At 38.5% G+C, this 27,526-nt stretch overlaps 1 protein-coding gene across 1 annotated transcript in view; it reads left to right on the top strand.

Moving 5' to 3' along the window:
• The window catches only part of ROBO2 (roundabout guidance receptor 2), a 1,078,275-nt gene that overhangs the window by 13,427 nt on the left and 1,037,322 nt on the right, over positions 1-27,526 (top strand). The window contains exons 3-4 of the mRNA XM_027692569.1: positions 5,185-5,234; positions 10,536-10,652. Coding sequence (XP_027548370.1) covers positions 10,550-10,652 — 103 coding nt within the window. The 5' untranslated portion in view covers positions 5,185-5,234; positions 10,536-10,549. The remainder of the gene's footprint in view (positions 1-5,184; positions 5,235-10,535; positions 10,653-27,526) is intronic.

Genomic DNA, 27,526 nt, shown 5'->3' with positions numbered 1-27,526 from the left:
GGGAAAAATGATATTAAATACTATGGTGATGTTCACAGTGTAATGTTTTCTCCTTTTCTAACTGTTTTAAGCCATGATTTGGAAAGTAGCTTTAGGTTTTTTCTTTAGGATAGCTTCCAAAACTCGGGGCCTCCAACAATGCTAGTTTTTCTTTTAAAGATAAGACAAATGCCCCACGGCAATAAATCCAAACAAATGGCTGCAGAAATATTTCCTTCCCTGTGCACACTGTAAACAAGAAATTTCTGTCACAAAAACACGCCAGCTAGAGCCTAGAATCAGGGATATAAAGGATTGGAGGAACGATGGATTTAAGGTGACACATACTCGGCAAGCTTGGTCAGAATAAAGACCTCCTCAAGTCATAGACAGTGTGTTTGCTCTCAAAGCTAGATGTTTCTAGCTTCTGGGGATCTGGTCTTTAAAATCACCAGGTGCAACACAGTTATGCTTAAGAAAGTTATTCAAAGAATTTCTTGAGGATTTTAAAATTTACTAGCTATCATGCTTTTTATCCTATAGAAGCCTAGACAGCTAAACTCGAGAGTTCCTTTAAAAGAGATGTAAGCATAATCCCAATAAATATTAAAAACTGCTAGACTACTCTCAAAACACTTTTTGGTAAATTATGCACTCTCTGAATATATGAAGGTATGATTACTGGTACGGGTGGAACATTAACAATCTCATTCCCCTGGGACTTGTGCCTACTTGGATTTTGCATACTCAATGTAACAGGAAAAAAACCCTAACCAACTGTTTCTATCTCTGTTGGTACTCCCACTCAACAAATTAGGTGATTTTTTGATTTTTCCCATTATTCACAGTTATTCTGCCCTCATTTGTTTTCTTCAAGCCCATCAAAATTATTTTGGGTTAGGAGAAGGGATTTACAAGAATAATTATGCCAGTATTCCTTGTCAGTTGTAATAATGTAAAAATATGTAGTAGTAAATAAACACCACCATAATTTAATAACTTACTAACTCATGATCAGATCTCTTAGCTATACTATGCGATGCCTCACTGGAATGTATTCAATAGATCAGGGACTAAACTTGCTGTCAGGCACATTTGGAAATCCTGAGCATATCAAACAGCAGAACTGTGACTTACTTATTCATTTTTTGGTGGTTAGGGGAGGTGGCAGTCTTTGAGGAACCTACTCAGACTTTACCATGCTGCTTGTACGCACCTGAGCTAATCCACAAACCCGCCATCTCCCATTCCTTAGTTGCCCTCCATTAAGACTTGCAAGTCTGTTGACTGCTGCAAGAGACTGAATAATTGATTTCTGCAGCCGTGCTCCTGTGCTGGGGAAGCTGTAAGTGTAGTTCTGCTTCTGTGCTCCCTTGAGAACACAGGACTGCACAGGTTCCCGAGCAAGTTCCAGCAGAATTTTACCATTCCCGTATGTGTACGAGGCATCCAGATATTTCTGAATGGTTTACAGTCATTAAATATACATTATGACACTCATGCAGATAGTCATTATACCCGCTCTTCTGATGGAAGTAGGGATTTTTTTTTCCCTTATTTTTTCTTGTTGAGACAGAACAAAGGGCACACTCTGAAAATTCCCCTACTAAATCCCACCCCTGAAGAGAGGAAGTTAGGGTTAGAGCTTGTTTACTGGGTCATAGTGTCTGCCTTCATCCTTCTAGGCAGTGAGCTAAAATGTGTCAGCACAAGCACACTTGCACTGAAACATCTTTAATTTGCTTTGGTCACATCAGGGGGCTTGGAAGCCCTGGTTCCAGCCTCACCAGACCAAAAGGCACTGGTCTGGTGTCTGTATGCTGATTTTCCTCCCCCTACCCACTTAAGAAAAAGTGAAGAGATGCTATAGCCGAAGTGTTTGAAGTCCAAGAAGGAAACAAACACTGATGTGTAATACACTTCTGATATGTGTTAGAGACAAACCAGGCCACGGCAGCATCCCCAGGTTGTGAGAGGCAGGCAGGTGATACACGTCATCTTTTACTTCTTCCTTTTACAGAAATTTAATTAGCTATCTCCTATAAAAGAGGATAGATAAATTATCCTAAAATTATCTTTCTCCTTGAAAGTGTAACACAAGAAAACAGAACTTAAGCCTCAGCACTTCCTGATGTAAATGTAGAGTAGGTATAAGAAATCAGAATAATGGATGCTTTGGAAAAGTGCTTGTGTTTGAACAGTGCATTTTGTTCCTACTCCTATTTCTCTGCTCTTTGTTGTGAACCCTCATCTTAGAAATGAGTATTTCTCACTGGTTTTTTTTTTCTAACCTTTCAGTATTTTTCTCCATATTGTTTGAGATCAAAATAGTTATCATCTGAATTTAATTTAGTACACCTTTCTCTGTGTGATGGGCTGCTATTTCAGAGGGTACAATGCCACTATTAATCATCATAAAGAAAATGCATGAAAAGAGTCCAAAATATGTGTCAAGCACTTCAGTGTGATGGATGCACAATAGATGGCACCATTATTATCACTCAGCAACTTGAAAACTTTTGATCCTCACATTTTCTCCCTTTCAAACATCATTAACTTGTTCATGAGATCCAATACTTTGTGAAAAATGTATTATTCTTCTACTCACTTTTTCCTCATCCTTCATGCTGTATTGACAGAACCAGTTACCTGAAATTTCTTAATGCATTGTAAGTTTACTTCTCAGTGTATGAAATTGCAAAGAAAACCAAAACAAATGGTTTTATGGACCAAAGTCAATTATATTGATTTTAATCTGTTAATGCAAAAGCAGATTCTATGAATGATTGTAATTAGGAAACTTACTTATTCGTCTCCATTTTATTTACTCCTTGGATTAGTTCTTTTTAGTGAAAATAAACTGTGAAAATAAATGACTGTGGCTGATATTCTTCTTCTTTTAGAATTGTTAGAAAAGTTATGCAAACCTAGTGAGATAGACCACTGTAGATAGCCTGCAGATATTCCCTGATGAGATCATTCACATGACCTGGTCTAACCATAACCTCTGTGGGACTGTATGTGGGGATGTGTTTTTGAATGTGGAAACTGAGAATTGTAAATAAATGGGGCTTCAAGCAAGAATTCTGCAAGTTTGGTGTGGTTGGCTATTTCAAACTTGTTCACGGACTGTTGCTATTGTGTAATGTGTTTTATATATATGTATATATATATATATATATATATTTGAAAAGGTTTATTTGGTTTGGGACAAAAATAAAAAAGGGAATTAAGTCAGATGTTCACAGTTCATTATGCTGCATTTCATTTTCTTGCATGGAAGAGCATACCTGATTTAAGAGGTTTTTTTTTTTGTTTGTGGGGTTTTTGTGTGGGTTTTTTTTTATTTATGAGATCTTTGATATTTCATAATTTTTCTAAAGCATTTGTTTAAGGAGAAATCCTTGCCTAGGAAACTTGGCTTCTGAGATGGAATTCTCCTGCTGTTCTGTGAAAGTATGGAAATTGTGAAAGCTAAAGGCTACAACACCAGAAGACAAACAACATAATTTGATTTTTATTTGATCGTTTGTGAAGTAAAAGAGTATTTTTGAGTGATGGCTGGAAACAGAACTGCTTTCAACCACTAGGTATAGTTTCCACAACTCTTCTGCTCTCTATAGTGATACAGTCAATTCCTGTATCAGAGTCTATCATCTGAACAACTGTATGAGAAGTCTTAAAAGCTAAAGTCATCCAATAATTAAACTTCCTATTGCAAAGGAAGTTTCTTTTTCATTTTGGAAAAAAAAACTTTTTCAGTCTTAATGAAATTGCCATGAAAGTCCATAGTGTTTCATAAAAGTGAAATTCATAAGTTTCAATACAAAAAAGAACGGCAGAAACTATCTTTCTAAAGGCCCAGCTTAAAACACATTTGCCTTCATTCAGGAACCATTAATTCACAGCTACAGTATGTCTGTAGGTAATTTTTATTTCTTTTAGCAGTACACATGATGTTTTCTTTATAACATTAATCTGATGTTAAAAGAATTCAATCTTAAAAATATTACAACTCTTACATTTTTCACTTTAATCAGAGAGTATGGAAGAATCAATAGTTAAACTTTGAAAGGTTCTGAAAGCAAACCTGATTATAAGTTAGTGACTTAATGATTTAGTACGTTACTGGATAATCAATAATTTCTAGCTGAGGTTCTGAATCACTTACTGAATCTCTTTTGGAAAGTTTGTAATTACACCACAAAAGTTTCTGGCAGGCATGCTTAACTGAAGAAGTCATAATCAATGACACAGGCAGTGGGATCGAGCACACCCTCAGAAAATTGCAGATGACACCAAGCTGAGGGGTGCGGTTAAAGGCATCCCTGAAGGACGGGATGCCATCCAGAGGGACCTGGACAAGCTGGAGAAGTGGGCCCATGGGAATCTCATGAGGTTCAGCAAGGCCAAGTCCAAAGTGCTGCATCTGGGTCGGAGCAACCCCCAGTACCAATCCAGGTTGGGGGATGAACAGATCCAGAGCAGCCCTGCTGAGAAGGACTTGGGGGTGTTGGTGGGTGAGAGGCTGGACATGACCCAGCCATGTGCACTGGGAGCCCAGAAACCCCCCATGTCCTGGGCTGCATCCAAAGCAGTGTGGGCAGCAGGGGAGGGAGGAGATTCTGCCCCTCTGCTCTGCTCTGGTGAGACCCCACCTGCAGTGCTGCCTCCAGCTCTGGGGTCCCCAGCACAGGGAGGACATGGACCTGTTGGAGCAAGTCCAGAAGAGGCCACCAAGATGATCAGAGGGATGGAGCACCTCTCCTGTGAGGAAAGGCTGAGAGTACTGGGACTGTTCATCCTGGAAAAGAGAAGGCACCAGGGAGGCCTAATTGCAGCCTTCCAGTACCCGAAGGGAGCCTACAGGAAAGGTGGAGGGTGACTTTTTCCCAAGAGTATGTAGTGACAGGACAAGGGGCAATGGCTTCAAACTGAAGGAGAGTAGGTTTGGTTGGGATATAAGAAGAAATTCCATACTGTGTTGATGGTGAGGCACCGGAACAGGTTGCCCGGAGAAGCTGTGGAAGTGTTCGAGGCCAGGTTGGACATGGGCTCTGAGCCACCTGGCCTAGTGAAAGGTGTCCCTGCCTGAGGCAGGTCCCATCCAACCCAAACCCTTCTAAGGTTCCATGTTCTGATGTCACAAGAAGCTATGTTCCAGGAATGGATTTGGTATCCAAGCCAAGCCACAGTTATCTCCTGTTCTGTTCTGCTGTGGCCCAGCGATGGCAGCACTGGAAGCGTCTGGTGTGGTACGGACCTTGTTATCCTGCTCTTGTATAGCTTCTGAATTTAAATAAGAAAATTTTTATCATTACACTGTGTAAACAATCCTGATACAGCAGGGAAGTCCTCATCAGATAGTATCTGGTTCCACAGATGGCCCTCTGAGGGATCTTGTATTTATAATGTCTTTGGTAATGCACTAACAGAAATGAGGTTGAAAAATACAGTCTTTGTAACAGGCAAAGTAAGACATCAGTGATAAACTCAATTATTTTAAATGCATCAGACCAGGTTCTGATTTCAGTCACTTGGATATAAACAGGCCTGCTGGTACCATAGTTTTTTGTGCATGTAAGGAAGGTCAGGATCTTGTTTCAGGGATGTAAAATGCATTGAGTTTAGACTTTGTAATATATATTAGCAAAACTTAGTCTGTCCTTGGCATTTCCTTAGACATCAGCATGCAAAATATTTTACAGGATGTTTTGTGAGTTTGATGATTTTCTGTCAGTTTTTTGGGGGTTGATTGTTTCGCTCTCTTTTTTTTTTTCTCATGACTATATAACTCCAAGCATTTCATGTACCTACTAGAACTCTTGTATCAGACATCCATTTCAGAGAGATCCAACTGATATGTAAGGCTGGCTGAATTAGCAATGGTTGGAGAAGACATATATCCCTTTCTGCTGTCTATACCAGATATTTCATAGGTGCTGTATGGAAAGGAAAACTGTATTTAAATATAGAGTTAAGTGGCTAAATTGTGCTTCATCTGCAGTAGTAACTTTCACTTTTATGAGGCAAGTGACATTCTGATGATTTGCCAGAAAGCTGGCATATTTTTACCTGTCATTTACCAAAAACTTACTGAGTGTATGCTTGCACGAGCTAAGTATTTTGTTTTAAATTAAACTTTGTAAATAAACTTATAAATTACTTACACTAAGAAGGATACTTACATCTGTGCAGTTGATATACTCAAGAGATTCAAAAAAGACAAAAGCACATAAAGTAATTCAGGCAGTTACAGAAAGAAAGCAAAATAGTTATGTTATTGCCACGCCCAAATCAAATTCTCCTAAGCCTATGGATTTTAGTGGATCGTGCCACTGAGATGGCAACAAATCTCTGGTGAGGAAGCTGAGAGCCTCCAAGCTTTTCATGCCAACACTAATTCAGCAAAAGTCTCATCTAAAACAAACTTCAAACTTTGTTACAATCCTTTATATGACAGATTTATCTGTGTTCGCTGATTTCCTGCCAACTGACTGCACCTGGTTCACTCTAAATTAGTTACAGTTAATTGTCAATAAATGTGAAGAAGGTCCCCTTGCCATTTTCTCTTGGCTGTGAAGTTGGCAAGCCTAGTAGCTATTTTACAGCTAGAGTATTGTTTAATACATAAGTTTAGAGGGGAAAAAAGAGTAAAATTAATAGTGATTTGGGTTTTTTTTTCTATGTACTTTTTGGTGCAGGAAATATGTGAGCACAGCTGCATTAAGGTGTTAATTGAGGTGTTATTTAATTCAGCTGAGTCCTGGTTGGAGCGATTATAAAGGGTGTGGGGGTTGCTTTCCTTTTCTTTTTTTCCCCCTATTCTATCTGTGAAGGGGGAATGGTTGATTTAGAAGAAGTAGGGAGAAGGAAGCCCTACAGGTAAGGTTTTGTATCTCTGTTAGTCTGGTATTTTTTCTCTCTGGTACTTTTTCTTTTATAGGAAGTTTGGAGGGTAAAATAACAATAAATTTTTCTCTGCAGAGATAGTGTTTAATAATTTTTTCGTCCCTTTGGAGGATTTGATTTATGTATCTCTTGGCTTTCCTTCCATAGGTCTTGCCACAAAAAAATCTTGCTTTTAAAATGAGATATTTTGTTACTTTTAATTATAATTTTTGTTCATATTTTCACAACTTTTGCAACTGATGTTCCTAATAATCTAGCATACTAACGATTTGGTTCTATCCTTGGTCATTTTATTCCTGTATTAGAAGGGCTGAAGCAGCACTGGTGTAAATCCAAATGTTGTAAAGGTTGATTATAGACTTGCAGTTAAGCTCTTTTATTGCAATGTAGCCTCTATTAGAGCAAGTGTTCTCTAATTAAAAAATGTGTTTGCTTGAGATAAACCTGTTTCCCTGCACCTGTGTGGAAGGTGAGGCTTAGGATTCAGAGGAGATTAACATTTTTGATTCTGAGTCAGTTTTCAGCTTCTCTGATGAAAGCCTCCTGTTGAATTTTCCTTGGGAAATGGAAGCTCTAGTTTGAACTTTGAGTTAAATATGCATCAGTTACTGTTCTTTGCTTCTTTTCCTTTACAAACTATCTCATAGAAGACAAGATCAGTATCTATAAGGCTTAGGTCCCCTCCCTCTCACTGGAGTTCTGTGTTGTTGTGAAGTGTGCTGCTTCAACCCGTCCCTTGCAGTCCCTTCTGCCTCGCTCTTTTTCTGTCTTTCATGGATGATTTCTGTGTTTTAAAGAAAATGCCTCTTGGTTCTAAAAAACTCACAATTTTGCTTCTTCTGTTCTCATTTTGAATACTATGGATATTGATATCTAGGCTTCCTCCTAGTTAAGATGGCTGTTGTTTTCCTCCGTGTGCTTGTGGGGTTCTGATAGAACCACAGAATGGCTTGGGTTGGAAGGGACATTAAAGTTCATCCAGTTGCAACTCCCTGTGTAATGGGCAGGGACACCTTCCACCAGAGCAGGCTGTTCAAGGCCCTTTCAACCTGGCCTTGAATACTTACAGGGATGGGCCATCCACAGCTCCTCTGGGCACCTGTGTCAGAGACTGAAGCAGTTAATGATTTAGGCATTCCAGAATTGCTAGGGGACTTTTACAGCCTGGGAAGAGGCAGCTGGACCATTCCCCCTGCCAGTGCCAAGTCCTGAAAAGGCAGGAAGAGCTCTTCACATGAACTCTGTGCTGGGCTGTCAGAGATATTGGAGATTCACAGCATGGCCCATCAAAGCCCATCCCCCTGCCAATCCCAAAAGGTGGGAAAAACCCTTTTACCGTGCCCCTCACAGGAACTCTGCACGGGCCCAGGAGACGTTGGAGGCTCATGGCACGGCCTGTGACACTATCCATGGATATAATAACTCATAACTTGTTTGAGTATGTGGGCTTCACCCTCAACCCCAAATAGATAAAGACCATCACTTCAACTGACAGACATGGAAGCTGCATCTACCACATTTCATCGCTGGACCCCATGGGCAGTGACCATAAACATTTTTACACTCTCATCTTTTCTTTCCTTACTCACCCTTATCCTGTCTTTCCCTTTCTCTCCCTTATGAATTTTCCTTGAAGGTTATCTTTATGCCATACTGCTATAGATGAGAGATATAGATGGTAACAACCAAAATGGCAACATACCTGTTTACCTTTGAAACAAAATTGTTCTAAAATAAACCCTACAAATCTATGTTTTCAAACACCAATTATTCAGTGTTATTTCACTCTAATCCACCCCAAGGGATTTATTAATAAGAACCTGGGTTACCCTCCAGGTTTCTTGTAGGCTCCCCTTTAGGTACTGGAGAGCATCTTATTGCTTTCTTAGCTGTAATATTTATATTACAGCTAGCAGGGATGTAGATACAAATGCCAGATTTTTATGGAACTCTAGCTTTCTGTAGACACAGTGAAAACAAAAATTATCTTGGACATTTTAATTAATAGTAAAGTAGGTAAATAACTAATGAATACCATCTGTTTGCTTACACTGAGAATCAAAAATGTGTCTGTTACTTTGGGGAAAGAATATTCATGAAACAGAATATCTCTTTTCCAAGATGCTGTTTTCACAAAATTATTTCTTTGACCTTGCAGTGGTAAAGTGTATATATTTTTGGGGCCTTTATTCATATTTGTTGTTCTACGCTTTTGCTTTGGAACTCCTGTTTTCAGTGGTTTGCTTCTCCTTTCCTCTTGGGGTTAAATAGTCAGAAAAAGTCAAGGCAAAACAAAACTTTTCTAGCATCTCTTTCTCTCTGCTCTCCGTATGCCTGAGTGAGAGTGGGCAGGGGGAACTGGGACTGCTGGCTGAGGAGGGCACTGTTTTGCTGAAATAGCTGCTCTAGTGGGGCCTCTAATGAGCTCTTAGATCAGAATTGAGAACTGAGGTTTATGCAGGATAATTTCAGTTGAACCTTTTACTATGGATTGGTTTTGCATCCTTGAGTTTGTAAAATAGATGGATTTTTGAATAAAACTTACTATAATAACAATATTAAGAGTATGCCTTATCAGCCAGTATGTAAACATTCCCTTCTGTTACTGTAGTGTTTTCCCTGTTTGCTTTTTAGTTTTTTTTTAATTACTGAAACACTGTTCACAAGAATTTTACAGCTGTTTATAACTTAAAAGCTCAGGAACTTTTTACAATGCTATATTATAAAAAACTACTTATGGAATTACTGCAAGATTTTCCACATGCTGGATAAATTACCTGACTGTTCATATATCAACGTCTGTGATACTTTTTTATACTTTAGGGTAGAATTGACATATTTTTTCCAGCCAGGTCTGTGTAGTTAATATGGTTCTGACAAATCAGTATTTGATTAAACAGACCTTCTGAAGCAGCAGACCTGAGTCAGAGTGCTGTAAGAGGCGGGGTGGGGGGAATAATAAATAGGTAAATGTTGCATATGTCAGTGATGTTGCCCAGAGCTGTGGATGTCCCACACCAGGGGGTGATTGAGGCCAGACTGGATTGGATGGGGCATTGAGCAACCTGGTCTAGTGGAAGGTGTCCCTGCCCACGGCAGAGAGGTTGGAACTAGGTGATCTTTCATGTTCCTTCCAAAGCAGGCCATTCTGTGACGTGGAAAATGTTGGTGCAGGAAAACCCACTGTGAAATGCAACTGGTAGCACAACTCAATGCTATAAACCCCCAAGCTTTTAAAAATTCAAGTTTAAGGGTTAATTGAGGGATTTTGCCTCAAAAGTGTTTCTGTACTATACAGCAAGACTTCTGAGTGCAGTGAAGTGCTGTTTGTTCAGGTCTCTTAAACCTGGCTGGACTGGAACCTGTTTCTTTTGTAAAGTTCAGGACCTCTGTATGAAAGCTAAATTCAAGCATTTTCAGAGCAACTTACTTTGGTTTTATAGTAGCCTATGAGGTAACAGTCTTGAGCAAACAGTCAGGGAGGTTCTGAATGAAAAAGCATTTTTACCAGTGAGTATTTATTAAAGTATGGCAGTAAATGTGTACTGAAGAAATTTGTGGGGATTTTGTTTTGTTTTCCTCTACCCAAAGGTATATTTCCCAAGAGGTATAACTAAACCATTCAATAATATTTCTTTGTATAGCATCCAATAATGCAATGGCTGGAAGACAAGAAAGTGGTGGAGTAGCTGGGCGGGTGCACTGGATGTTATCAATAATTTTGATACTGTGGAGTTACCAGAGCAGTGGACAAGGACAAGGTAAGTGAGGATCTTTTACTGAAACTTTTGCCATTTGCTTGGTGTTTTGTAGCACTGTTTGGAGAAACAAGGGTGTATGATGATATGCTGGACTTGTGTGAACTGCTGACAAGGAATTAGAAAATCAAAATCTGAAGTACTTCAATTAAGAAGTCAAATGCTGTTTGGAGAATATCTCTGTACTTTAAGGGATTACCCAGGTGCTTGAATCTGTTTTCTTGTGCACAGTGATTGGAGTGTGGCTTGAAATAATCTTCCATTTTTACCTGTTGTTGGCTCTCTGGATGTGGAGAATTAGTTGTTTGAGAGATTATAAACATGGACAATTTGTATTACTTGGCTGTGATACCTGCAATGAACATGCAATATTCTGAAAGGTTTTTGTGGCCAGGCTATAAATATTTTCCATGTTGTGTTCCTGTCTGACTGATAGTGGTGCATAATAACAGCTGCAAGAATGTAGACAGGCAAAGAAAAAAAAAATCTATCCTTCTTAGGGTTTTATTTTTGAAAAATGAAGCATTATTGCACGTTTCTGAGCTGAAGACTGTATCTACAGGCTGGTAACAAGAGAGGTAATAACAGGCTGTTGTATTTTTAATATATATTTAGTATGAGAGATGCTCGTGTGTTCTGTCAAGTTGGGGAAGGGGGAAAATCTAAGTGATAATTTTGAGGCATTGACATTAAAGGGAAGTGGATAGGTATTCCCTTTCGAGGTATGTCAGGCCCACTTCAGTAGAACATATTATAGGTGAGCTGAGATTTCTATATCTTTAATTTATTTCTCAATTGGGGAAAGCTGTCTGACTTCTGACTACAGGCTCTCTGCTCCTCTAGTCCCTGGCTACAGGCACCATGCTGGCTGGTGTATGGATCCTGTCCTGGGTCGTTTCACCATGCAGTTTGGGCTGAAGTAATAGTTCTTGGCTGTTGGAAAGGACAATGGTGTTGGCTTGGTGTAGTTCTAGGTGTAGGAGTTGGATGGAAACTGTGCACTGGAATTCTACAACTAGTTACCAGACATGCAGAAGAGCTTTTCTGTGATATAAATTGTATCTGTCCAAAAAGGTGGGTTGGTTTTCTAAAGGTTCCAGTTCAATATTTTAGTCCGACTCAGAAAAGCAGGTGTATTTGAAGACTGACTTTTTTTGTGGTATTGTGCTAAAATGTGACAGGTATGGTAAATTTTTGTGTTTTATGAAATGCTGGTGAGTGGTACTGGAAAGAAACACAGATACAGTAACTTGAGAGTTTGTTTTCAAAGTGGGCAATGTGAAGACACTTGTGCTGTGAAATATTCTTTCTGTGGTTCTAAACCCACTTTGAGTTTCTGGCTGATGAGAAGTATTGAAGTTTGCAGTCTTGATCTGTGAAATGATCTTTGTCATGTAGTTCTATGTGGTTTTTTTCTAATTATTACTAAATTATAACTCCGAAAAATGAAACCTTGTCTTGAATGTAAAATGGCTCCCCAAAATTGGCAGTAACCCTTACTGGAAAAGAGATATGAACCTCCATCATGCCATTTTGCTTTAATTTTGAATAACTTTGATAGGTTGTTCAGCAGCTTGTGAATATTAAGAAATACCTCTTAGCAGGCCCAGTATAACAAAGCTGACTGTGTTTCAGTCTTGGTAGACTTTGTACTCTACTGTGATGGAAGTGTAGTGTGAAAGTATTGCAATTAATGTGGACTTCTTGAACCTTCACTAGAAAAATGAGAATTTTTAGTGCTCTGGCAATTAAGTAGTAAATTATAAACAAGGAGCAAATATTTCCTTGGTATAATCACATAGGGTATTTAGAAAATGTGAAATGTCTTCAAGTTGCTGGATGTATCCCTAATTTTGCGGTGGGTTTCCATTAACACTTTGTTTTTTTTGAAGTAAAAAGCAAAGCCCTTTGGGCATGCCTTGCAGGAGCATGGGAAATGTGAAGGAGAACTTGATTAATTTGAGTAAAATTATAAATTTTGATTATTTGGAGTCTATCAGGACAATAAAATGAAGAAATAATCATTCTGTGTCTGGGCATGGAACCAAAAGTGTTTAAAAGCCATATGGCTGCATTTAAAGAAAACAGCTTCTGAGTCACATAACTTCAGTGTGAGTGGGTTGCTATGGAAGTTCGAAAGAAACCAACATTTGTTCCACTTCCATTTCCAATCTGAATAGTAAACTCAAATTAAAAAAAAAACTTTATTTTTTAGCAGCTCTTCCTGTCTGTTTCCTTTTACACGTTAACCCAAGCCACTCTGTTTTTTGATGTCCATGGAGCTGCATCTTACTCTATTCATGTGTTGCTGCATCCATTTGGATTTTCTCACTAACCTGAATATTACAGGTTTACTCCTCTCTCTTCAGCCTCAGCCTATATTTTGTACTCATAAGCAACTTCAGAAAAATATTTATTTCTTTAACATTGAGCTATGAGTAATCTGAAGAATATTTTGAAACAGACTTTTCTTTGTGAAAGAAACATATAATTGGAAGTCTGAAGCTACTTGAACAATAAGCAGACAATTACTGTTCAGCGATACTCTGAAACAGTGTTAGTATTGATACTTAAGACAGAAGATGAATAAGGAGTCATGGAATCTAATAATTCTCAGACTTGCAAAAGAAGTGCAGGTTGCTTAATATCTGGAATTTCATTGCTGTGTAGACAAAGCAGGTGCTCTCTTTGAAGCTCTGGAGATGCTGGATAAAACGGTGTCTGCTCTCTGAAGAACACAGCAGTAAGGCTGGTGTCCTTGGATATATGCTTCCTGCTGAAGGAGATACTTTTAAATCTTTTTTTCAGAGCTGTCAGGGTACAGTGTTGACAGGTTGCTTTATTTAATGATCAGGCAGAAAGGCTGTGCAACATTCTACAGCCAAGAGGCTTCAAACTGAACGTGCTAGAAAGCAGTGGGTGTCACTGGCTGGCCAAGCTTTGACCCCCCTGCCTGAAAGAACTTTTTTCCTCCAACTTAGGCTTATTTGGAGAAAAAAACTTTTGAATTGAAATAGCATTGTAGGGGATTTCTTTTTTTTAATTTTGTAACTTTAACCAAAGATAAAGCAGGTCATGCTCAGCCAGCATTACAGCTAACTTGGAACACACAGGAGTATATATCAATATACCTTCAGAAACAGTAAAAAGGAGTATTTGCTGGACTTCAGAGTCATAAGGTTGATGCTTAGAGCTGAAAACAAGCATTCAAATTGCCTCACTTTCACCTTTTTTTTTTGTCTGTGTTGACAAAAAACCAAATCTGCCCCCATAGATGCTTCAAACCCAATGAATAACAATATCTTTTCTCAGTCCTGAAATCATGAGATTACTGTGGCTTGGTGGTGGTGCTAAGGAAGGCAGATTGAGGACACCTAAGATTTCTTCACAAACCTATCCTTAGTAACTTGTTTTGACTATGAAGACTGAGCTATGATATGTATTTCTAACACTGCGTGTTGCTGTGGACTGAAGCAGCTGTGTATAAGTACCTTCCTCTATCTCAGCTGTTCGTCTGACAAGGTAGGGACAGAAATATTTTGTATATGTGGAGTGTGTGTGTACATATACAGTTGTATGACACTAGATTTATAAGTGAGTAGTGATTTTGGTTTAAAAAACTATAAAACACCAGAGAGGTAAAATCTAAATGTAGAAAGCAAGAGTCTTGGAGCTATTCCTCATTTCACACCTCAGCTGATCCTGATGGTCCACTGGTGCTGCAGTGCCATGACTTGCTTCCAGCACTGCCAAATCTGCCGTGTGCATGTGTGTGTAATTTGCCTAGTGACTCCCAATGTGAAGATGAACAGCTCCATGGTGACATGGAATGGGATCCAGGAGGCATAGCTACCTCAGGGCTGGGGGAGGGATGCTGCCCAGACCACCATTGTACACAAAGAGCTCAGCTAGCTAACAGGTTACCCAGCCCATCCAAAGCCTGTGGCGTAACCTACCAGTGTAGGATGGTTTTGCATACTTAGGGGAAGAAAGTTAAGATCCATTTTAAGTGTCTTATGTGAGGTGACTTAATGGTTTTTGTTTTAAACGTAACTTCCACTATCTGTAAATCAGTCCTCTCGCATCAGGCTTTTAAACTAGCCTTTAAGCAAATGTGCAAATCCCCAGGTAATCTATAAATGCTTTAAAAGGAATATAATGTACATAAGATACGGTTATGCAGAAAAGGTCATGAATGTCTTGGTGGGCAGAGCAGCAAGTGTGAGCCAATGGCATGTCCTGTAGCTGAGGGAAATGAGCCACAGCCTGTGTGGCACTAGCAGAAGCATGGCAGGCAGTCTGGGGGTAATGTCACTCACGGACATGCAGCTGAGGTGCTTCATTGAGCCTCGGGCCCCTCAGTACGAGGGACAGGCTGGCAAAATGTGATGAGAGCAGCTGAAGGCCACAGTGATCATTGGGGGCTGGAAAATGGATGTGCAGGAAGAGGAAGTGAAACTTTCTTCAGAGGTGCACAAGTGTGATTGGTAGCGAGGTTCATCAAGGACAATCACAGAGACAAGGAGAGGATTATTCATGTTTTCTGATCAAGTACTGACCTGAGTTACCCAGAGAGGTTCAGGAATCACTGTCCTTGGAGATATTCAGGACTTGATTGGACAAGGTCCTGGGCAACTTGATCTAAATTGGAAGTTGGCCCAGCTTTGAGCAGGAGGTTGTATCCATGTGCCTTCAGAGGTCCCTTCCAACCTGATTTCTTTCCATGATTACATGAAAACATTTATCTATAGAACAACTGCACTTGTAAAAATAAGAAAAATTACGTGCTTCCTAACAAACCAGCAATATAACGCAACTCTCAGCAACTGGACTGACTTCAGTAAAATCTTAGCCCAGCTCTCTGGAAGAAGTTACTTTTTCATTTTTGTTTAAGAAGCAACGTCAGGTTTTTTTGCAATTTACAGGAAGGGCATCAGATTATAGCATCAGCTACTGGGCAAGTTTACTTAACACTGCTCACCATCATCCCTCAAAAGGATTGTCACACCTCGATTGTTTCCAGCAGAAATTTGCCATTTCATGTTTCCTCAGACTATGCCAGTGTGTGTCCCCCATGAGAATCCCATTCAGAATTTGCTGAGATGAAAAGTTTTTTTTACAATTTGTGCAGTCAACAGGACTGGAGCAGCTGACCCTGGAGCTGGTCTGCTGATCCCTCCCTGGTACTGCAGTGAGGAGGCAATGCCTTACCGTTGTTGGGCAAGATGGGAGGAAAAATATCTCCCTTTTGATTCCTCTTGAATCTCTGGATAGCCTTACTTCCTCTCATTAGCAACAGCAAATACAATGTAAACACCTTCAGATACTGAGGGAGATAAAAGGAAAAAAAAGACAGAATAAGTTTGCTGACTTCATGGACCCTGGCAAGTTGAATTTCTGTTCCTAGTTTCAGTCTCTCTGTAGGCTGACATTCTGAAATATAAAACAACTTTTGGCTGGCAGTGTAAGTGGCAAAAGTTGCAATTGTTTGTCAAAAACAATGCTTTGCACTTGCAGATATGTTAGAAAAAAGGTTCCATGTATACGTAACATGTATTTTAGAAATGTATTGCATTTTGGAGAATGTACTAGGACAAGCTTCATGTAAATAGTGTGGTACTTACGGCACTATAACAAGACGAAATTTGTGGGCAAGTCAGTACCCATAAAAGTGGGAGTCCTAACATTGTGTTATTTGTGCTGGAAAAATTTCTCGTCTGGAAAGCAAATATTTGGGATAGGAGAACTGGAGAGAGAGGTATTGCTGGAAGGACCTCCTGTACCCATTTGAGTCACCCTCTAGTCCCTACTTGCATGTCAAACTCTACTTAAATTTACTGTAAAACTTCAATTTAAAGGAAGTAATTTCCCACAATTCATATCTCCTTTTAGGTAATTAAGTACTAATGCAATACATATGCACTTTTAATGCCTCTCCAAAGATTATCAGGATGTGTTATAGAACGTATTACATTGTTTTAAGGTACTCAGTTCATATCCTTTTAATGACAGTGAGGTTCATTCCAGCAAAATAGAACTAATCTATACTGATTTCCTGTGAAGGATCTTGTTGCAGAGAGCTGGTGAGCACTCACCTGGGATTCTATATTGAGTCTCTGATAGACCTGTGCTTGGATCTAAAATTAGATTCAACCCAAATGACGAGCTTAAATAGTCTTTGGTGATGCGCTACTACCTGTTCTGCATCCAGGTTGTTACAATAAGAGTAATTTGGGGTGGGACAACCCAAGCTCTTCAGGCATGTTGTGTTACATTGCAGTTGTTCCTTCTTTCTTGCTCCTTCCTCACTGTGGAGTTCTAGTGGGTATTAGAGTTAAGGCGTGATGAAGAAACTAAGTAACACTGGGGCCAGACCTGTCTTCTATATCCTCATTGCAGGTGTGTGAAGGCAGTTAGAGGCATTTGAGTGAGTTCTTAGAAACAACAAGCCCAAAGCCTTTGTTCTTGAGGCCAAGATGTACTGTGGTGGAAAGAAAAGAAGATGTTTGTGAACAGTACAACTAAGACTCATGTTCTCACTTCTGCCGCTACAAATTTAATGTTATGGTTTATAGGTGGAGAGGAAAGGTGGATTGTATGTATATCTACATATAAAAAAGAGTTTAAACTGCAAAGAGAGGTCTTCTGGTTCAACAGCTTGTATTGGAGAGCTTCAGCTTTAATGAAAAAAGCATCAGCCTTAATGCCAACAGGCTGCTGTGTTTCTTATAGTAATGTTCTCAAAATACATTTGAAAACACAGTATCAGCATGTCCCTTTACCCTATCAAAGTACCAGTAGTTTTCTAAAGCAATTGAACATGATTTAGTACTTAACCTTTAACTCTTCTACATTATGCAGCCTTGCTAATGGATAACGACACAGTATTTTGAAGGGAGGATTTGTTTTGTTTTTTAATGGGATGGTTGAAGTTCACCACTTCAAAATTGGCAAGTAGCCTTTAAAAAAGAGGCTGTTACATTTTTGAAAAGAGGTCTGGTTGTCTTCATTAGTCTTGGCAACACCCTTTGCAGAAACTCTTGAGGGAAAAAGAAAGTGTTTCTTTAGGTATTCTCTCCTTGTGTGTGTACCTGCCCCAATATTGCCTAATTGAAAAGTGAAATGTAAAAAGAAACAAACTGCACGTAACATTCTGGAGTGCAGCTGAACTCCTACATGAACTGTGGAATTTAAATTTGATCAGAAAGCCTGCTTTGCTTTCAATCAATTATATTACCATTTGTCATAAATCCTCCTTGCAGGCAAAGACACTGCAAAGTTAATGCAATCTGCAAATAGATTGCATTTTTCTTTAGAATTAATCTTCATGGACTTCCATAAAAAGTATAAGATATTGAGCATGCAGGCATCCCTCTTTGTGGACAATAATCAGAAATAATTTTGTGCCTTGCCTGTTTCAGAGAGATCCAAGATAACTCAAACGATACACAGTTAAACATAAGACTACATCATTATAGATTCTACTACAATATAATTCTCAGAAGTTATACAACAATGTAATTATGCTTGCAGCATTAAGTACAGGAAGAGAACTTGAGCATAGTACCTATTATTAATGAGGAAATGGAACATTTGTGGTAATAGTGCTGACTAAATAGCTGAGGACAAAAGGGTTCTTATCACTGAAGTCACAAAACCATGAAGTTTTTGGTATAATATAATAAAACGGCTTGAGAATTCTAATGAAAACTGTGAACTGTCTAAGTGTAAATTTAGGTTTTCCTTATGAGTAATTTGCACGATGGCGTTTTATGACCTAAAAAGTTTCTACCTTTTCTGTGGACTGGGTTCTCTGGGTTTTCCCCAGAATTGCTAGTCTGTATCTTTGAGAGGTGAAAAACCTGCTTTCCCTGAAAGGGTTTTATGGAGAGCAAGAAATAAACTGTTCCATTCTATAAACTGTTCCATTCTTCTATTGGGAAGCAATATGCAGTAAATTAGACCTGATAAAGGAGATGAATGTCTCATATTCCATAAGCAAAGAGCACAGGTACTCTGTTGGTCTTCAATTCTCATAGCTTACCTAACAAAAAAATCAGTGAGAGATGAAAGCAGGTACAGGGTCTAATTTTACCTTCTTAGTAGAACTTGTGTTGCAAAAGTAGATGTTGTGTTTTTATTATATGAAAAATTAAGAGAAACTGAAACAATGCCGATGTTAAACACTTGAAATAATGGTCTGATGCAATTCAAGATGTAAACAGTTTTTTAACATGATGTTAACTAGTGGGCCACAAGTAGCTATATAGGTGGGATGTTTTTGAGAGCAGGTGTGTATTTTGTGGGGTGGGTGACTGATTTGTTTTGTGAAGCAAGTTCAGTGTTTGCATTCTGCAGCAGGTTAAATCCTCAGCTGATCTACAAGTGGGCCAGAACTTGCTCCCCATTGTGCAGGAATTAAAAGCACTAAATTCAAAACCAATTTTTATATTCCTTTCCAAAAGGCAAATTTGCTTATTAGATGACAGGATATGAATAAAACCACCACTTGATACAATTTAAAAAGTTTCACTTTATATAATTTTAAGTAAATCTTTCATTTTTGAAAATATGGTGTTCTTGATGTTTTAACAGAATGTATGAGGTTTCAAAAATGTTCTTGGCAGTCATTGTGGTAGTAAGCTTCATGAAAAATAATAAAAATTGGCAGAAAAGAGAATGATACAGTGCATGTAGTATAAAACACTTTATTCTGGAACCTGTACAAGTACTAAGTGTCCTGATGTATATTTATTGAGATAGAGCTTCAAGTTTTATTTATGTTGCATTTTAAATTATAGAATTTCAGAATTCAGTTGTCTTTGTCCTTTTTGTATATACTTGTTTATTAAAATTTACCATACCTGTAAAATATCAGGTCTTGGTGACTTGAAATTAACCTCTAAAAAGATATTCTGGCAGGAAACTCATAGTTCAAACAAGCTTATTTACTATATTGGGTAGCTGAAATAGGTTTGTTTCTAAGTGAGGTTTCTTTTTCTTTTCATCTTCTTTTTAAGGTTCACCTCTTCCAACATAAAAAAATTAGATATATATTAAAAAAAAAAAACAACAAAGAAGCAAACCCAAAAGGAAAGTCATTTTAGCCTTTCTAAAAACATATCTCCCCATAAACAAGTGCTGTGAAAGCTTTATTAGAGTGCTAATGCCAAGCCTGTGTTCCAGTTACTTGTTACAAGTTCAGCATTTGCTCATCTTTCCACAGTCAGCTCTTGTGCTGGGTGGTGACACTTGGGAAACAGATACTCATTTTTTTTCCTTCTGCCACTTGCTGTTTTGTTTAGATCCTCATTTCTCCAGGAGAAATACAGCCCAGCAAAGGTTTTGGAATTACCAATCTTGGCAGAAAAAAAAGCCAACAAAAGTTATCTTGAGTGGTCTTTAAGTTGGTAACCAGAACACCAAATCTCAGCTTCCAAAAGAAAATATCTGGGGAAAACTATCAAAATATACCTGCATAAGTAATGGTCTGTAACTAATGAATTGTGTGAAGATGCAGAAAGGGCAGGGAGAGGGAGAACTGGAGGCATCCTTGACATGAAAAGTTGAAAGGTCATCAGTAGCCCTTCTAACTCCGCTTTGAATAGAATTGAGAGGAACCAAAGGTTATTTAACTGCAGGCCTGTAGCAATAGAAAGACTTGGAGACAAATAGAAAATGTCTTCAATAATAAATCTCATAAGTCACCTGATATAAATAGAAGGCAATAAAAAGGGTGTCCTGTGCATTATCTTGCATGTAAATCAGTTAATTGAAATTTGTGCCAAGTTCCATGTAAGCCATTTCAGTGCTCACTCTGGAGGTGAATTATTTCTTGGAGATCTTGAATCTTTCTGTATCTCAATGCCAGTTATGGAATACATCCAGTGAGGGCTAAGAAAGCTTATTAAAAAAAGAGGAAATTATATTGTTTGGTTATACTTATTAAGTGACATTTTATTAAAGTGAGGAACTTCTCATTAACACTCAGTTCAGGGAAAATGGTCTTCAAAGGATTATCTCATGTATTAGATGAAAGTATTCAGTGATTTGCAATTTCAGTACAGTCTTTCCTTCACAGTTTAAAAATTGCCAGCAAATGCACAATTAATTACATAACAATTTAACTTTGACAGCTCATTTCTGGATCAGATAAAATAAGTCACAGCTTTCTCATCTTACTAAATGACATTTCAGTGCTCTGTGACTATGCTTCATAGTTGTAGGGTCATATCATTAAAAATACATGGGTAAGAATGTTGTTTCCATTATTCTAATATGTAGTAGAAAATGCAGATTATGTCTTATCTATTTAAATCTATCACCGTGAATATTTTCAATTTTCTGTCTACATTGAAGGTAGGAAATAATAGCATCTGCTAGATTTTTTTATTGCTAAGTTCAGGCAAATAGTAGAGACATGTTTCAACTAAATAAGTTAAAAAGAAAAGCTTATTGAGAAGAACTGAAGTTTTATTTTGCTGTTAAGAAATACTGTGTTGTATAGTAAAAGTCCAAAGCATGGTATTCTCTTTATGATCCATCCGCAATATGTGTTTCTTTCATAAACTCTGGCATTGATCATTACCGGTAATAAATCCTATGATATTTATTATAGAGAAGTAGCCTAGGGCAATGCTTTTTCATGTATATTGTAAGACTGTAGATACATGTGTGTGTGCATGTGCCAAGCACCTTCCCCTTACTGCCTGCTGGCTTGATTTGCTGCAAGATTTTATTATTTATTAATTTGAAACAAATGGATAACCTCATTTGCATGAGGTGACTGTTCCTGAAGTGGACGCTGAAAATTTGTCTTCAATAGTTAAACTCATAAATCACCTGATATAAAACTGAGATGTTTTGCTTTAGAGTAGTATATAGTTCCCAAGAGAACTTTGAGAATACGAGAATTTTTCACAATGTTTGTATTTAGCACTGTCCACCTGAATCTAAAGGTCCAAGTGTCTTGTGTGAAACTTATTTCACTTTTTTCCTTAAAATCTCAGTTGAAGCAGGACAGATAATATGTTTAGCAGTGTACAGAAAGTGTTCAGGTGTCCTCAGAATGGCTGAGGTTGGAATGGACCTCTCAAGGTCATCTGCACCAACCTCCCTGCTCAAAGCGGGCTCAGACAGCACAGGCAGCCCAGGAACATGTGCAGACACCTCTGCAATATAAATATTTCAGAGATGTAGAATTATTATTGCTCTCTAGTCTACCTTAAAAATATAGGGAGGGCATTTGCAATTATAAATAATTTTTGCATATTAATTTATGCATGTGTGTGGCAGGCACACTTGTGCGCTGATTGTTTCACTGGGCTACCCGTCAACTGGAGAATGAGTTTAACAAATATGTTTGTTCTTGTACAAATCAGAAGACAGATGCTGTGCTTTAAGTGCCACTGTACACAGCATGAGCTCATACATATCTGTTAGAAAAATAAACACAAGTGTGACAGGTTTTCATGTGAAACTCCCAACTTCATCTGGTAGGTCACTGTCATTAACTCTTGGAAGTTGTTGTTATTCCCCAACTCCTCCAAATCTGGCCCTGTGTGTTGGAGTGAGGTGCTTGTTGTGAGGAATCCTTTGGTTTAGTGTACTTAGACATGCTGATTTCATAGCACTTGCAGCCTGGCCCTGTTCAGCAAAGCAGGCAAGTTCAGTGCTCTAGCTCTGTCCATATCTCTGAAGCCATGAATGTTTTGCCAGAATGGCACCCTATCTGATGGAGTTTTATTTTGGTCAACAAAAGCTCTACAACCATGAGACAAAAAAAAAAAATTAAATTGTATGCAAAAGGTCTCTTCTCTGTTTATTGCATGTGGCTGTGTTAAGGGTTACTGTTTTGCATAGCATAAGTATTAAACACTCTTTCAATAGTTATGAACACTTGTGTGCAGTTGATGCACCTCTTTCTTCTGTGGAAAATAGCTTTATCATTTTGGCTACTTGACTTGTGTTATCTTTCAGTGTGAGAAATTCTGTGTTCCTTCACCCAAACCCTTTTAAAGAGCTAATTTAATGATTGTTCTCAAACTGAAAATGAATGACATGGAGGGTAAATGTGAGGAAGGGCATCGTGCACAGGCCATGTGTAACTAAACACCTGCAAGCTTTACCTTTGTGAGTTCCCAAATAAGAAGGCCAGCTTCACTTTTATTAACAAAGCCAGCAAATAAATTCTAAATGTGTAAAATTGGCTACCAGCCTGATGAGAATGTAATACAATAGAAAAGCATTTGGCCACTTTTGGGTCCTCTCTGTTTGTGCACCTAGTCTGTCTTCACATCAGCTCTGAGGGAAAAGTAGTGTTGTGATTTATGTTGTCTACCTCAGCCATCTCATAAATCTTATTGTTCTTGGATCATGTCTAATAGTCTTTTGTCCTTTATAAGGCCAGCCACTGAGAAGGCCTGTGACTTTCTGATGACAGATTGCATGTGTTTGAAGTATTTTTTCTCTAAAAAAAAGAAACTCTGCATATTCGTCAGTATTTTCTAGATGTAATACATAGAACGCCTCCAGAATCAGCATAAAATTAATAGCTTTTAGCACATTTCTTCAAGGAAGTCTGTATTTTAAAGTGCATAGAACTTGGGGTATGGGATTTTTTGGTTAAGCTGGATACAGATCATCTAAGCACAATAATACTGTGGAAATGTTACTAAGCAGTTGTTAGAAGAGGTGGTTCTTGCTGAGGTGGTGCTGGGAAGTAATGCATTCTAATTAGATTCCACAGAAAAATCCAGAAAGCATTTCAGTGAGGATGCTTTACAAGCTTGCTGAAGGCAGCAGTCTCCTCTCACTGTAAAAGCATGAAAACAAATGGTTCTAATTCTTCTTGTTTTCACAGTAATAACTGTCAGAGGTTAAAATAGATATTCCCATTAGGGCACTTGTATTAGGTTAGCTTAGCTTATTGAGAGGTAATAATGACTTTCCTACAAGGATGAGGAGGCAAAAAGAAAAATCTAATTAATATCAAAGGAAGCTGCAAGTACTTTGTGAGTAAATCATGACAGAAGTTAGACAAGTTTATAGTAGAAGCACATGTAAAGGATGATGACTTTTTTAAAAAATATTTTCCTCAAAAAACACCTTAGAAGCTTTCTTGTGGAAGTACACATAAATTCGTGTGTATCTTAGATTAATGTATTTTAATCTCTATGGAGCACATACATTTTAAAACCTTTCCACTAATTCCTTTGAATTAATTCGTATTTCTTTCTAATCTCCAGTGGGTCCTTGCACCTGTAGTTGAAAAGCCCTGACCTAGATCATCTGACAGTATCTTCATAACTTGCAGAGCTGCTGATACTTTGATTCATGTCTAGTATTTTCCTCTTTCTAGCCAGCAGTGAGGCCTTGAAAAGGACTTGAGGGGAGTGATGTGGGTTTATAACCTTTCCATCACTAAGATGGAACTCCAGCCTTCCTCACTGGTTTGAAACCAAGATATTCATAGGGTTTTTTGCTCTGGACTCTTATTTTGACCTTTTATTAGATCTACTACAATACCTACTTAACCTATTTATATGTAGGTGTGAGCAGATGGACACATCCAGTGTGGTGTTGTCCTAACAGCCACTGTCATCATTCCTACATGCTACATAAGAAACTGCTTAAGGGTTTTCCCTCCCTCAGAGGGCAAAAGGAGTTCTGTAGCTATGGTAACACAAGGTTTAACACTTTTTTTGCCTTAAGAGCAATGTTTGGATGATAAACTGAAATAACAGAAGCTGTGGATGGCCTATCTCTGGAAATGTTCAAAGCTGAATAGAGCTTTGAGAAACCTGGTTTAGGGAAGCTGTCCCTGCCTGTGGTAGAGGGGCTTAAATAGATTAGCTTTAAGGTCCCTTAAAGCCAAAGCATTCTATGGCTTATATGATTTTTGGAGATTGGCTGCAGGCCACTTCTTCAGGTAAACTTTTCTTTGTATCATACTGAGAAATCCCACATATAATAAATCACTATTCATTTTATTGCATTGCACACATGCTGTAAATGGTATTGACAGCTCCAGGCAACAGGAAGAATTTCTTTTTTTAAAATAATCCTTATGTAAATTATTATTTTATGTATCTGTCTTCCTCCATCAATGTGCAATGTGCAGGAATGCAATGGGGAAGGACTTGCATATTATTTATATAAAAGGATGAGTAAGTATGTGTTTCTTAATACCCTAACTTTACTGCAAAAAAAAAAAAAAGAGTACTAGTAATTATCTTGCTCATGTTTCTGGGAAGATAATAAATGCTGTGTCCTGCCTTCTGAAAGCACACTATTAATAGAGACTAGAGCAATGCCATTGTCTAAGTTGCTGTTTTAATAACTTGTCCAAGTTGTGAATAAGACCCAGCATTTGTTTCCCCCAGGCTTTGAAACCAAATCAGTTTGAAAGTAGTGCCTCCCGGCCTTAGGTGTCCAGAACCATTTCCTTAAGCAGAAGCATCTTTCTTGTCGCCCTTCTATGGTACTGAAGGCTGATGTCATTGTTGTTCCCTGTACCTGGCATCTCCAGCCATTCCATGTGGCTCCCCTCCTTTCCTGCCTGTGTGGGCTTCATGCTTGCTTTGGGGGAACAGGGAGGTGCAAGAGTATTAAAGATTCTTTGCTCAAGTAGAGCAGCATCCCTCTGGCAGCAGTCTGAAGCTGCCTCTCCCTGAGGAGGCCAAAGCTGCGTGGTAGTGGCTGAGCTCCTGCTGCAGCTGCCTGGGTGGCCACACTCCCAACAGGGTATTTCCATGTGTGGGTTTTCCCTCGGGATAGCACAGGGCTGCTGGCACTGTGGGTCAATGTGACACTCTGCATCCAGGGGCACCGCTGCTCCTGGCTCCACCCTGGAGCTCTCTAAGCTCTCCTGCTCACATACCCGAACCTCAAAAATGTGTCTTGATGTTTAATTCATAACACAAAGCTTGTGATTAGGGGAAAGTAGCTGCCTTGGATTTGGAGCTGGAGGATCTGCTCTATCAATTTATGTGCTTAAGTTGGGCAGGGACTCACCATCAAGCATTTTGGCAGGGGACCAGCTAAGCATTACTGTCGCATTTGATTCTTTATTAGGCACTGTAAATGGATATTGGAGTTCAGAGAAAATAAGATCTAGCATAAATACTGGCTTAATTTGTGTATGTTGACTGGGTTTACACCAAGCTTTGGTTTGTTTACTTTCAATTAGACATAGTATGGAAAAAGATTTATGTGATAATCCATACCAAAGGGCCAGTTGCTAATGAAGACATTGGTAATTCTATGAGTAATTAAATTTCATCTGAGCTAATTACTGAGGTATTCTAATTCTGAAGCCTCTAGCCACAAATATTGAGAATCCATTTATTTAACTCAGCTTTTACTTAGCTTGTTGCACTAGTTGATAATACACATTCAATTCTAAAACATTTCCCTTGGGTGTCCTCTTCTCCTCCCTTTCTTTCTGTGGATGTGTGTCCATAAATATTTCCTTTCTGTTTGAAATACAGTAGCAAATGGTCCTTTATACATCCAAGTTCACAATAAAGCAATTGTGTTTTTTATCTTTGAGTAGAACAAAAACTATTGTTGAGGAGAATTGAATCTATATATCACAAATCTTGTGTTGTTTTTCCAGTTGTCCTCTCTCCACCCCTTATATCTTGATGTATCTTGCTCTGTAAAGCTTGTTTTAGTAGCTATAATATCATCTTATGTGACGGGGGCTTATAGCAGAACCTAATAGGAAAGGAAACTTGATTAGTTTATGATCAATTCAGTGAACTTAATGAAAAATCTGAAATTGCTAAGGAACTGATTTTACTTGCTTTGATCAAATCTGAGAGTTTATTTTTTTTTCTTGTTGACCAAATTAACATGGGCTTTTTTCCTGTATCCCTTTTGCAAAATAAGGCTTTACATGGCCTTGGGAGCAAAATGTTAAACATAGGTTTTTGTGCCAGCTTTCCCAAATAAAAAGCCTCACAAATCATAGTTTTAAACCAAAATTTTCAATAAATACCGAGCAGAGTGTTGCATGGTATATTTTGAGCAAAGCTGTTTCTTCTTTAAACAAGTAATGGCACTTTTAGGTAGTAAGTTGCTTGAAAATGTTTTCCTAGAGAACTATTGCATAAGAAATATTATTTCAGAAACTAGAAATTCTCCAGAGCTGAACAGTTTGAAATCATTCCTAACATCACTGATGCTAATTTCCATCAGCAGTGCAATTGGAGGCCCTGAAAGCTCTGCTAGAAACTCCTGCACCTGAAATAAACTCCCAAGGATCTCTAGGATGTCTAGTCTCCCCAGTGGCCTGATACCCCTGGGGGTCTGCCCCTTTGGTGGCTGTGCAGTGAGGCATCCTCTTGTCATGGTCATAATCTGGGAGACCTCTGTGTCCATCGAAGATCTGTACCCGACTCTAACGCAAAGCAAAGCGACGTCGTTTTGTTACATGTGGTCTTTTGCTTAGCGTTAGAGCTGTGGGAAGTCTGTGGGAGAAGTTGCTTTGATGGAAAGGTAGGCTTGGACTTGAGTTTTGAAAATTACTGATAAGATTCATTTTGCAAGTTCAAAAGAAATGCTACTCAACTTCCTTTTCATAAGTTATTAAAAAATTGGAATTTCAATTTTTAGGCTGCTCTGTAACATGTTTACCCACTTATTCACCTTTCAACCCCTTTAAAAATCCAATCAGGTTAAGAGCATTTTAATGCACTTCTAATATGTGCATTACTTGGAATTTTAGATTAAAGTAGAAAATGGGTCCTTGTAACTGTAGTGAGTGATGCTCAAGAGTTATTTTAGGAATGATAAAATTCGTTCCATTTAGTGTGTTGTGATGGAAACACTTTCCAATTTAAAAACACACCCTTCAAAGATCACTTTCAGTG

This window comes from Neopelma chrysocephalum, unplaced genomic scaffold (assembly GCF_003984885.1).
Source record: "Neopelma chrysocephalum unplaced genomic scaffold, ASM398488v2 Primary Assembly neopelma1_87, whole genome shotgun sequence".
In the NCBI taxonomy this organism is placed as follows: domain Eukaryota; kingdom Metazoa; phylum Chordata; class Aves; order Passeriformes; family Pipridae; genus Neopelma; species Neopelma chrysocephalum.
This window is presented reverse-complemented; position numbering and strand designations above follow the sequence as displayed.